Genomic DNA, 12,976 nt, shown 5'->3' with positions numbered 1-12,976 from the left:
ATCATTGCCCAAATTCGCAATTCTTAACTCAATACGGCTCAAACTTCACCGAACAAACCGGCAGCCGTAAAAACATCTTCTCACAGAATACGACTTAAATCTTACGGCCGGATTCTACATTAATTAACCGCCAAAAATACCAAACTTCAGAAATTCACAAACCTATCCAAAACTCATCCAAAAATTCCATAATTCACTTCAATAAACTCCCCTTAATATTCCAAATTTAAAAACATAAAAATCTCCCAAACAGCTCCGGCGCCGGCGCCGGCTCCGCCGGTAGCGGTGGCCGGAGGCCGATTCCGGCGACCTCCAATTCCTATGAAATTTTGACAGCATAATCCTCTCATCATGCTCTACAATTTTCCTAACTAGCACAAACCCAAAATCCAAGCCTAGCTATGCCAATCGAACAAAAACATTAAAAACGCCCTAGAGCTTCCACCTCAAATTTCTCCTTACCTGAAGCAAACCGGAGTGAGTCCTTTTAGGGCAAGACAGCTGGGTTGAAGACCTACAAAACCGTACCAAGCTTGCCCGGATCGGTGGCCGGAGGAGGGAGTTCCGGCGAAAAGCTTCCCGGCGTCTCCGGCGAGTTTTCTCTTCTTCCGGCGGGCTAACGGCTCGGGGGCTAGGCCGGGGAGGGAGAGGAGGAGATGGGGGTCCGAACTGGGGTGGAGAGGTGGCTGGCCGGACGGCGGCAGCTGGTAGCTAAAAGTTTCCGGCGAAGGGGGAGAGAGCACGGGAAGGAGAAGGAAGAGAAAAGAGAGAAGAAGAGAAAGAGAAGGAAATGGGTTGGACCTCTCCAACCGGTCCAACTCCACCATTATACCCAACTCCCACAAAATAAAACACCCCGAAAAAAATAATACCCGAATAAAAATTACCCTTTACTAGCTAAAATTTACCATTTTTACCGTTGTCATATTTTTCTCCTACGAATAATCCTCCGCACATAATCATTCCCGAAACCCCTCTAGGGACCAATTAAACTATTAACTCAATGATAAAGACGGTAAAATTCTTATTATAACTAAGCTAGTAAATAAGGTAAAATATAAAGGTCGGGATGTGACAATTAAGATGTCCAGTGATGAATAAAAACCTCTAGGAAGATCTAGTTGATCACTTGTGGAGCATGAAGCTGCAAGCTAATGAGAATGACCAATAATGAGCTTTAAATTTATTGCTTTCAATAAGTTGCCGGTTTCTCATGTCCTTTGTTTGTGCAGTGTGCTTTTGTTTTTATATTCTTGTGTTGTGTAGTATGCATTTGCTTTTGCTATTCAATAAAAGTTAAAGGTTTTTATGTCGAGTGATTGCTTTTTATGAATGGTTATCATGCACTATAAAAAATAATAACTTTTTATTCATAACTTAAAGAAAACATTACATCTAGAAACAAACAACAACATTTATTTAGGTAAATTAAATGGATACTTCCTAATTGATGATTCTAGTTGATCCATTGTGTCTCATGAACCGGAACATAATTGGCCAAGTTACGGTTGTCTCCTTGGGTTGGTGGTTGATCTTCGGTGGGGGCTTGATCTTGAGGGTTCATCGGGATGCTTGAGGTTCTTTCCTCCCTATTAATTATCTTTTGTTGTCTCCTTTCCCAATAACCCCTCTTTCTTGGGGTATCTAACGTTGATAGATCAACCATCATAATATGATCATCCGAAACGCGTTGCTCGAGTTGTTTAACTTGCTCAAATTGTTGTTGTCTTTGTAGATATTCTCGCTCACTTTGTTCTTGAGCCTTTTGCATTTGAATGCGTAAGCCATCCGCATCTTGTTGTTTTCCTCTTTTCTTTGCTAGCTTTTGAACTTTTTGTCCTTGAGGTCGTGTTTGTCTTGTTGTAGTTGGCTCCGCTTCATTATTGTGTGCTTCATCTTCTTCCAAGTTGATAGGAGTAGGAATACGCGAGTTTAAGGCGTCAGTGAAAGGCGTTTCCCCAAACTTGATAGTATTTTTCAAGTATCGACAACAATGATCAAAGACAAAATCCGTGCCAACTTTGTCGTAGTAAATCGACCTAGCTCTCATGAGCTAGACACAAAATTAAGTAATATTTATTAGTACTCATGAGCTACACAACAAATTAAGTAATTTATATATTACTTACACAAAAATATATTGTTTTAGCAAAGAATAAATATTAAGTGCATATATGTGGACTAAAAACATAATTTTTTATTAATTAAATGACAAAGAATAAATAAAACATCACTTAACATATAAATAATATACTTACATCGTCTTCCTTATTTTCGCCGCTTCGGTGGTCTGCTTCGGCTTGGGTAAGTGATTCGCGCCACTTCGTACATAGCGGACTAAATACCTTCCAACGAGCCTTATAACTATCCGGTAATCTCTCTATGCGATTTGCCGGTTTTTGTGCATTATACTCGGCCGATATATGCTCCCACATTATATCCGCCGATTGATTTGTTCTGATGGCACCGTCGGTGGTAATGGTGATCCAAGCTTGGCAAAGAATATCTTTTTCATCGTGCCTCCATGAATCCTTTCTTTTGCCCATTTTTTCTCTTGGAAAAAACATTGAAGAACAAGAAGTATTGAATATAGGAAAAATTTGCAGGGGGAAGATGATTTTGGTGTGAGAAAGTTGTGAGAGTTTGGGTTTCTATTTATAGACTTTAAACCATAAATTGTTGCAACGGATCTATAACTTTTTCTGATATTTCCTTTTTTTTTTTTTTTTTTTGTGTGGTCAAAACATGTTTAATTACTATGGAATAATTATGGGCCGTATATTTATTTGTTACCGTTGGAGCCAAAATTATCAAACCTCCCATTTCAAACTGAGACGCAATTGTTGACTACACCCAACGGTCAAATGCAGTAGCCCACGTGACTTGCTGCGGTAAACACGCGTTGGAGCGCATGTGCAACTCACCACCGAAGCAATTCGAGCGCGTTTCCTTCCGCTTCAATCCGAGCACGTCGCGCGTTTGGCAGCACTGGCCTAGCACAATTGAATGTGGCCCCGAGTCCTGGTCTTGGAATTGTCTCAGATTTGAGACTGAGAATAGGACTTGGTCTCAAAATTCTAGAACCAACACCACCCTTTTTTACCTGTTGGAGATGAAAAGTCTCAATATGAGACTAAGACTGAGTTTTAGAACCACGGTTGGACTTGCCCTAAAGCTAAAATCTGCTTCAATTCAAAAGAGACTGATAATCGGGTGTGATAGTTATTTGGTTATGTTGGGCGTAAACCATAGGCCGCTAGTTTGAACAATATCCAACAACAGACCATCTTCCTTAGTATCCCAATAGAATGTGCTGAGTTTTCCACCATGACGTCCAAGAAAGGGCTCGTCTATGGTTGGTGTCGTAAATATATGACAGCTTAAACTTTGGCACTGTGATGCTTTCTGCAAGAGATACCAAGAGTAGATCTTCAGAAGCATCATAGGTTGACCAAAGAGTAGGGCGTGTATAATCATCTTTCTTCAACACATCCACCGACTTCTCCCAGCCATCATCATCCATCTTTATTAATGGATATTGATTTTTCGGGGGCTGCATGTGGAGAGGGTTTTTGATTGATCATGTAAGCAAGAAGCCATCTATTCATTCAGCTATTTCGCTTAGGGGGTTTGCTCTTTCTCAATATTACCTACTTGTCTCGAGCCTCCTCGTTTCTGGTTATATCTCCTCTAATAGAGTTCACTCTCTTCTCTCTCTCTCTCTTGTAAGAACAAAATTGGACTAAACATTATCTGTTAGCATGAGAAAAATTAGTATTGAACATAGCTTTATTCAACAAGAAGCACAACTATTGAACTCTAATATATACAAGTAACTCGAGTTGTATATCACTTTGAGAACAAAGAGTTTTTTTTTTTTAGATGTAAACAAAGAGGTTCATTGTATTATTTATACATGATAAAATAGTATGAGGTTCATATTTAAAACCAATTGGATAGAGTGGCCTAAATCCTTATAAACCACAAACAAGGTCTCATTTTCCGATGTGAGATTTATATCTCAACACGCCCCCGCACGTGTGACGAATTTTCAAGCCTAACACGTGAAACAACATTTGGGGTGACGTGGAGTTTGTGTGGCTGTTACGCATTCACACTTGGACGTGGGTAACCCGCTCTGATACCATGATAAAGTAGTCTGAAGTTCACATCCAAAACCAATTGGTAATTGGTGGAGTGGCTCAAACCTTTATAAACCACATGCAAGGTCTTATTTTCCCGATGTGAGATTTATATCTCAACAGTATATCACTTCGAAAAAATATTGATGCATTTGACATGCTCAAGTTATAGCTCTTTGTAGCACCTTTCCTCAACAGTAGCAGAACAATAAAAAACATAAATATCTCATCCACAAAACATAAATCTATTGTAACATCACCATGCATTTACTGACAAAGACAAAAAGAAATGACAAAGGATTCTGGTGACTTGCCCGAATTTCATTGGAACTCGGATTGCCTCCAGATCAACGCCATCTCAACATTTAACAACACGACATATCAAAATCAACCAACAATTCACACAACATGAATACAAACTTAGTCCCATCAAAAACATTAGCTCCAAAGTACGATTCCTTCACTAACAGATAACAAGTGGTGGCAAAGGAGTCCCTTGAATCGTTGGAGGACACTAGTGCAACTAGCTCTTATGCTGAAGTAGGGTGTGTTCATGTACTTAATGATCAAAGCCTCGTAAACAATCATCTAATACATGTAAGGAGGGTTGTGGATTAATCCCACTAATCAAATTATCTTTGACAGAAAGTTTCATCTAATACCATTATGTTATGTATCGATTAGAACTTATGAGTTTACCTTTCTATATATTGTAGTTGTAGCATCGATAGGAAACTAGGAAGGTACGTAGTCCATTATTTAGCTGTTATTGAATGATCGATGATATCCGAGGTTTAATTCAAATTACATGGAGAGATGGATGATAGATTAGAATAATTTCAAGTGGGATGATATATAATGGAGAGATGGACGATAGATTAGATTAAGGACTAATTTCACCCCGTCAACTTTAGGTCGATCATCATGTTAGTACATTTTCTTTCAATTTCATCAAAAACACCCCCTCGACTTCCAATTTTTATCAACCGTGTCCAAACTCTCATTTTCTATCCAATTCCTCATCATGTGATGACGTGGCATTAAGAAGAAAACCAAATTTGAAGTCGTTAGGCCAATAGAAAAAAGGTAAAATAGAAAAATTGCATTCAATTCCACCAAAATCACTAAGGTTAGAGAGTTGTGATGAGAACGGAGATGTGTATCGATATGGAGAAAAATGATCAGAAATGTTATCTTCGGAATTTGACTTTCTTCTTGATGCCACGTTGTCACTTGACGAAGGAATTGGATGGTGAACGGAGGTTAATTTGGACACGGCTGATGAAAAATGGGAGTCGACGGGTGTTTTTGAAGAAATTGAAAGAAGAAGGATTAACATGATAATCAACCTAAAGTTGATGGAGATAAACTGAAATTAGTTCTTAGATTAATTTCAAGTGGGATTATATATAGTATATCATGTTCTATCGCTCTGTAATTTTCTCATCTATTCCAATTTCAGCGAATTGATATATACACAACCCTACAGTTAAAAGGCTATCATTTGTGATAACGTAGTACATGTTAGTTTTTTGGTACATTTGATAGACCATTAACAAAAGAAACTTTGACATATTAAAAAGCTTGTAATAGGAAATAAGTTGGTAAGGCTCGTAGAGTTAGGGGGTCATAAAAAGTCATTTGTCGTGATAAGTAGTTCTCTGGCACCCAACCCTTTTGGAGCAGAGAAACTTTAGGGTTTCGGCGGCGGCGTTGGGGTGAGAGGGCCTGATCGCAGCGGCGACCGGGGTGGATCTTCAATGGCTTCGACGACGCGGTGGGAATCCCAGATCACAGTTTTGAGGTTGACGACGGCTGTGCGATGTTGGCGTGTGGTTGGTGGTGATTCGAATCATTCAGATCGGTTTGGCTTTTGACTGTACAAGGCACCGTGGGTGATTGTCGGCAGTTTTAGATCGGTTTTGTTGAGAGTTGGTTGGGTCTGGCCTTGGAAGTGGAGGATTTTTGGTAGACCTGAGTTGCAGGTTGGTGCGGTGGTGTTCTAGGCTCTGCTTGTTTGGAGGTGAAGCGGCTGTTCGGCTAGCTAGCACCCTTTCATGGCTGAGGCAAGAGGGCGGCCGTTGGAATGCTGATAGAAGGGCTCCGATGGCGGCTCAGCGTTGGACTACCTTGGACGGGGTGAGAGGATGGAAGATTTTGGGTCGGGAGTCCAGGATTATGTGCCTTCTGGGCTTATGATTGTGGCCTTGGTGGGTTGGTGTTTTGGGCCTTCCTCTCCTTTTTGGGTTGGCCTGGGCTGGGTTCTTGGCGGAGTGACAATCTCTACCCTTTATTGTTGATGGAGCGGAGTTGATTAACTTTTTTGTTGAGTGGAAACATACACCGTTAGGTCTTAGGTGTCATACTCACTAAGATGGTGGCTTTGCTTCAAGGTTGTATAGGGTTAGAGGTTATTTTATTTGTTTTTCTAGTCTGTTAATGTTCACCTTTTTGGGCAATAGTTTTGAGGTTGTCATTTCAATTTGTAGTTGGTAAGCTGCTTGTATGGTCTTCGGACTATTCATGCTTAACTGTTTTAGTCGTTATGATCTTTGATCAATGGAACTTTCTCCTTTACCCTCAAAAAGTTGGTAGGGCTCGTAATATTGCAACACATATATATATAGGTGTAATATTGTGTCGGTAACTTGGTGTTGTGCATTTTACAATTGATGCAACATTGCAACACAATGTTGGGCACGGTCCCAAACCGGCATCCAATTTCCAAAGCCCGGCCCTGGACCAGCAACTATTTAGTCGGGCCGGTCTCTGACATAGAAATTTTCAAGACTAGCAAAAACTCGGGCCGATCTCGCAGGTTTTCGGGCTTTTTTCTAGTTCGCCGCCGATTCGATCTGCAGCAAGTCCTGGCTCTCCAAATGTTCTCCCACCTGCGCTAACTCCCTATCCCTCTTCATCCAATCCCTGATCCCTTTACTCCCAATCAATCAGCCACCTATCTATCTCTATCAAAATTATCAAAATCGGATGCCAAGATACAACCACTCGTCCAATCAAAACCAAAACCCTCATGCATTAAGAATTTGAAAATCACATAGAGCTGCCCGAAACGATTGTTAGAGATCTAGAAATCTAGAGCTTTTTTGAATTGTTTGACTGGGTAAAATCTTGGGCTGAGACTGATTGAATTGAAATTGAGAGAGAATCAAGGAAATTCAAATTGAGATTGAATAGAATTATAGAATGGAGAGAAAAAGAGTATTGGGAAGGTGTCGTGATTTGTGAGAGAAACTCACACACACAGAATCAGGGTTCGTCAAGAGAAACTCATACCTAGTTGAAACTCGAGATACCATCAGTGGCATAAGATGAAGGGTAACATATACATTGACATCCCTCACACTTAAGGATGAGATAGATGGGTTTTTTTTGTTTTTAATTTTTTTTATGAGACAGACCAGTTTTGGTTTTTGATAAAGATGAGATAGATGAGATAGATGAGTTGATGAGGGATGATGACATTGACACCTGTATTGGATATATTTTGTAATAGTTGATTTTGACTAAAAATCATGTGCGGTGATCTTATACTAATACTATAGAACCCAGATAACCACCAATAGTTATATGCTATACAAGTATGTCGGGCTTTCGGGCCTTACAAATTTCTGAGTTTCACAGCCCGAGACCGGACCGGACCAGCCAAAAAAGAAATTAGGACCAGAAAAAGCTTGGCTCAAACCCAGTTTTTTTTTTTCCCTATTTCGGGCCTTATGCCCAGCCCTAAACACATATATACCTAGGTGATACTAATCCATCATAATAAAGGAAATAAGTTGGTAGTGCTCGAGTTTTGTAATTCCCAGTTACAATTTCAGACACTTTTCAAATAGTTTATTTTAAAGGGTAATTAACATAAAACTACAATTTAAAGGTACAAATGATAAAATAGTCTTTAAATGTTCCATATGATAAAAATGTCACCATTAAAACATGTTACATGATAAGATGATCACCTGATAAAAAAGTTTATTTTCACTCTTTTTACATGACCATTCTACCCTCCTATCTCATTTAACCTTTTTTGATCGATCTCAGTTTCGTCATCTCTCTCTCACACACACACTCTCTCTCCTATCGCCGACGATCGTCGACATGGATCGTGAACAGACCTCCTCTCCGCTGCGCTCAGCCGCCGCATCTCTCTCTCCCTCTCCATCTCCGGCTTGGTCCTTCTTCTTCATCGCCGTCCAAGTCTTCGATCGTCTTCTTCTTTTCAAGGTAATCGGAGAGGATCTAATAGCTTCTTTTATGTTTAAGCATCTTTTCTGTTGTGTAATTCTGCTAGAGATTGAAGTTTCTAGTTTGAATTTGAGAGCGATTGAAGTATATGTGTTTGATCTGGAAGATTTTGTGATGATTCTGCTATGTGTGCGGTGCTTGGAGTTAGATCTGGAATTAGCTTTTTGAATTTTATTGGTCGATCGGTCTTCCATTCATTTATGTAAGATTTTTGGAGGTATTTTGGAGTTGTGATCGGTTAGATTCTGATCAAGATATTGATTGATTGAAATTGTAGAGTGGAAGACCGAGGCTTGAAGACTTATCATGGGCTTGTGAGTTTCTTAATGCTTTAAGTAATTTGCATTTGTAATTCTTGCTTACATCTCTATAATCTTGCTAAGTGATAATGATCAATGCATTTGTAAGCTTGCTGATCAGTTTCATTTTTTGATGGTTTCCAGCTTTACTTTGATTCTCTTCTCTACTTCATTCTACCTTGGCTGGGCATCTGGGATATCAGCAACTGCAATTCAAGGTCTTCTGGGTATGCTGGTAGAAGGGGGTGCAGACAATGTTAATCAATGTTTCCTTGAAGCCTCTCGTTTTGGGTGTACAGAGCTTGTGCGCATCTTATTGCAGGTGATATTAGTATTTCATCAAAACATCATGATATTTTAAGTTGCCTAAGCTTTTGGATCTTATTTATTCCTCGTGTGCTTTGATGTTACGGTTGTTATATTAGTCTTTTTGAACCCAGAAGGCTGTACAGTATATCACTATAACACACCATCGGGTGACCTTAGAGAAAAGGTTGGCATTATCATGAGCTAGTTCATGAGATTGTCAATTCCGCACGAGCTAAAAATGGTTGTATAGTATATCACTATAACACACCATTGCACCTTAGAGATAAAGTTGGCATTATCATGAGATTGCCAATTCCGCACAAGCGAAAAATGAAAGTAAGGGTACACTGCATAATCTTTTTATCTGCATGAAGCTGAATAATAGGCTTAGTCTAGATTAGCAACGGTAGGTGTTTCCTTTTGTTTGCGCAGTCTATGACAGAAAGTGTTTATGAAACTTTGTGATCTAGACACCTTATCAGCTTCTTTCCCTTAACCTCCATTATATATTGGTTATGGTCATTCCCAGTGAAGTTGTTTCTTAATGCATGTGTGTGTGTGTGATTTTTTTTTTATCGGTTTTCAAGTAGAAACACATTTGTTGCTAGACATGACAGTCTTACGGTCTTTCTGTAATCAATGAATTATCTTATCTCATATCTACTAGTAGAACTCACTAATGCCTTGTATAGACACTACTACAGATTTGTCAACACACAACAGTGGAACACCGTTGTGTGACTATAGGTTTTCCGTTGTATATCTCAGGCTTGTCTGATCGAATCTTTAGACAAGTGTGAAAATCACCGTTGTGTGATCACATTTTGCTCAACAGTTCAATACTTTCGTTGTATAAGTTGCTGCGCAGATCGATGGCATGCGCGGCATCGACAAGTCCACTCAGACAACAAATAATAAAACGTTTTCGTTGTATTTTTACCCTTTCAGACAACTGTTGGTTTTCATTTCTATCGTTGTGTGTTTTTCAGTAAGCTACAATGGTTTATTCCCTATCTTTACTGTTGTGTGACGTTGAATAACCTAGAACTGAAATATTTAGACCGTTGTATCATACAATAGATATAACATTTTGCTTTCTTGTTTGATGAGAATCATACAACAGTTGCATTTTCATGTGGACAGACTTTGTTGTCCAAGTTTTACACACACAAACATCACAAAAGAAACTGCTGAACAAATTGACTGATACTATAAAACATTGCATTTCAGCTTCCATATATATCATTCAAGCTTCCACAAACAACATTACAGCTGAATAATAAACTGAAAACAAGCAACTAGTTAAGCTCTTAGATAGTCTTACATGTCCAAAAGCATTCCAACATGAGAAATACACAAAGTACGTACTACCATATAGCTGTTCCAAATATATAAAAACACCAAGCTCAAAAGCAAATTACTACCACATACATATAGAAAGCACCAAGTTCACCAAAACAGACCAGATCATGCACCCTACAAGTATTTGCTGATGATGAACTTTGCCCACTCATTCCTTAACACATCCAAATCATCTTGGGTGTAGACAAGTTTGTTTCTCCTGTCCCACTGAAAAACATAATGTTAAAGTTAGACATGAACATGATATTATCCCGAAAATCTGATTCCCAACACAAACACAAATACAAATAGTAGTTGATATGAGATATCAATGATATGAGATACATCTATGATATGAGATATCAAATAGTAGTTCAAATTTCTAAAGAGTAAAGAAGGGTTACACAAATCTTTGCTCACTTTTAGTCTAACATATCAATGATATAAGATACATCTAACAAATGCAATGATATTAACATACCAATGAATGCAAACTCTATCAAACAATCCATATATACAATCTGCTCATCCATATAAGAAAACCATGTGTATATTGAAAAGTCTGAAATCATATCCAAGGTTCAAGACACAGGAATAACCAAATAATGCCATGATATACTTCCACTACCTCAAGTTTTAGCTTATATAGGTAATATACATGTGCTATTAAATAGGTAACTGATCAAGGCATCCCTTGGAGGCATTAGGCCATTGACAACTCAACTTTCCTATCAGATTCAAATCAATAACCAACTAAAATTGGTAATTTCTAGATTAAGACTTTACTCTAAACTCCATTAACATATAAGATGCAAGTAATAATGCAGTCACAAACTTAAGAGTTTAGAATTGCACACAATATTATTATATCTTTAGAATTGCACAACAGTACTATTTCGCTTGCATGACTGCTTTCTAGATCACCTTCTGGTGATACAAGTTTGTCCTCATTCGCAAACAGTTGATTTAGTTGAGTTCCTTCTTTTCTAAAGGATACTGTCTTGGCAGAAGGCTTCGACCACCAAGAAAACCTACAACAAGTTTCACATTTCAGAGCAGCCAAATGCATGACAATTCCAGATCTAACAGGACACTCTCCCAAAACTAAAGATGGACTCCAAAGGAATATTCTTAGCCATAGAAGCTGAATTCTACCTACAACTAACATTTAACAAAACACAAACACCATTCTAATGTAGAGAATACTATTGAGTAAGAGGATTGCCCTGAGAAAGGCAACTCCAACAGGTGAATTGAGCCAATCAAGGATCATACATCCTGCAAATAGTTCAATATGGGGTATTAAAATATGAAGATAATTAAATGTACGTTTCAGTCAATCAGATATGGAGGGTTATTTGATGACATACACAAGTCCTCTGGTAAGAAATCATCCCATCATTTTGTATACCTAACAATAGAAAAAGAAAAGAAGTTAATCAACCAACAAGTCAAATCAACAATATAGAAAAGTAACAATACAAACTAGTTAACAAAATAGCTCATGAAATAAACAAAATCAGTAACACAATAGAAACCTAATTGGCTCACCAAATACCTATGTGTTATCCTTTGTTTTCATCTTAGCTGCCAGCTTCTATTTTGGACAGGGGAGATGCACATTATAGGGTTAATCAAGCCATAGTACGTATTTGCATAGGTGATTTCCATAGTTTTGATGTCAGAAAATTTATGAAACTAAATACAAAAGCCAACACTAGAATAACAGTACCCAACATATACACCTACTTATGCTCATAAAGCACTAGTGCTCATTTATTAGGTTTCCTATGATGAGATAAACTAATGGAACAATGACTCGTACCCGATTTATAATAAAGTTGCAATTTTTACCTGTGCTTGAGAACAAGATGAATATGGTGCTTCAAAATAGATACCGGAGACTAACGAAAAACAAATCCAAGAAATTTAAAGAAGTTAAACAAGCACCGTGATCTATAATATTTCAGACTCTTTCACAAACAAGACCAAAGACAGCTCAAGTGATAGCACCATCCCTCTACACATTTAACAAAAACTACAAACAAATTTAGGATAAAGTTTTTAATAATATTTTTGATGTATTCCTATCAGACAAGAAGATAGAGCGAGAGAGATAGAGAGAACGCATACCAAATCTGAATTGAAATCGATTTGAAATCCAAATCTGATCTACAAATGAATTGAATTCCAAATCTGAGTCTACAAATCTCTACCGTTGCTCGCTCCAAGTCACTTGAATTGAAATCGAAACTTAAATTCATATTCATCGAAATCGAAATCGATTTATGAGAGAGGCTAGACCTAGGGCTTACCAGGTTCGAGACGAATCTAAAGAGAGGCTAGAGCTACCCCAAGTCAAATTAAAACTTTATCAGCTAATCAATACTGCATACGCCTTTTTCAGCCATGATTCTTTTACTTTAAAACCATTTATGCAAAAGAATGACTAAGGAATCAGGTATATACAGTTACGGGAACAACCTAAACACTGAACTAACTATCAGGTGAGCTTGTTCATGAATTCATATTTGTTTAGGTGTGTGTTTCAGTTTGAAATAAATATGCACACATATATGTATATACACACACAGAGAAATAATAAGAGAGAGAGAGAGAGAG

The 12,976-nt window shown here is 38.2% G+C and overlaps 1 protein-coding gene across 1 annotated transcript; it reads right to left on the bottom strand.

Moving 5' to 3' along the window:
- Positions 1–1,456: 1,456 nt before the first annotated feature.
- On the bottom strand, positions 1,457–2,546 carry LOC101311890. The gene is made up of 2 exons (XM_004305495.1): positions 2,346–2,546; positions 1,457–2,053 (listed from the first exon to the last, which is right to left on the bottom strand). Exons 1-2 carry the CDS (start codon positions 2,544–2,546, stop codon positions 1,457–1,459), a joined length of 798 nt encoding a protein of 265 aa, XP_004305543.1.
- Between the last annotated feature and the right edge of the window lie 10,430 nt (positions 2,547–12,976).

Source organism: Fragaria vesca, linkage group LG6 (genome assembly GCF_000184155.1).
Source record: "Fragaria vesca subsp. vesca linkage group LG6, FraVesHawaii_1.0, whole genome shotgun sequence".
In the NCBI taxonomy this organism is placed as follows: domain Eukaryota; kingdom Viridiplantae; phylum Streptophyta; class Magnoliopsida; order Rosales; family Rosaceae; genus Fragaria; species Fragaria vesca.
This window is presented reverse-complemented; position numbering and strand designations above follow the sequence as displayed.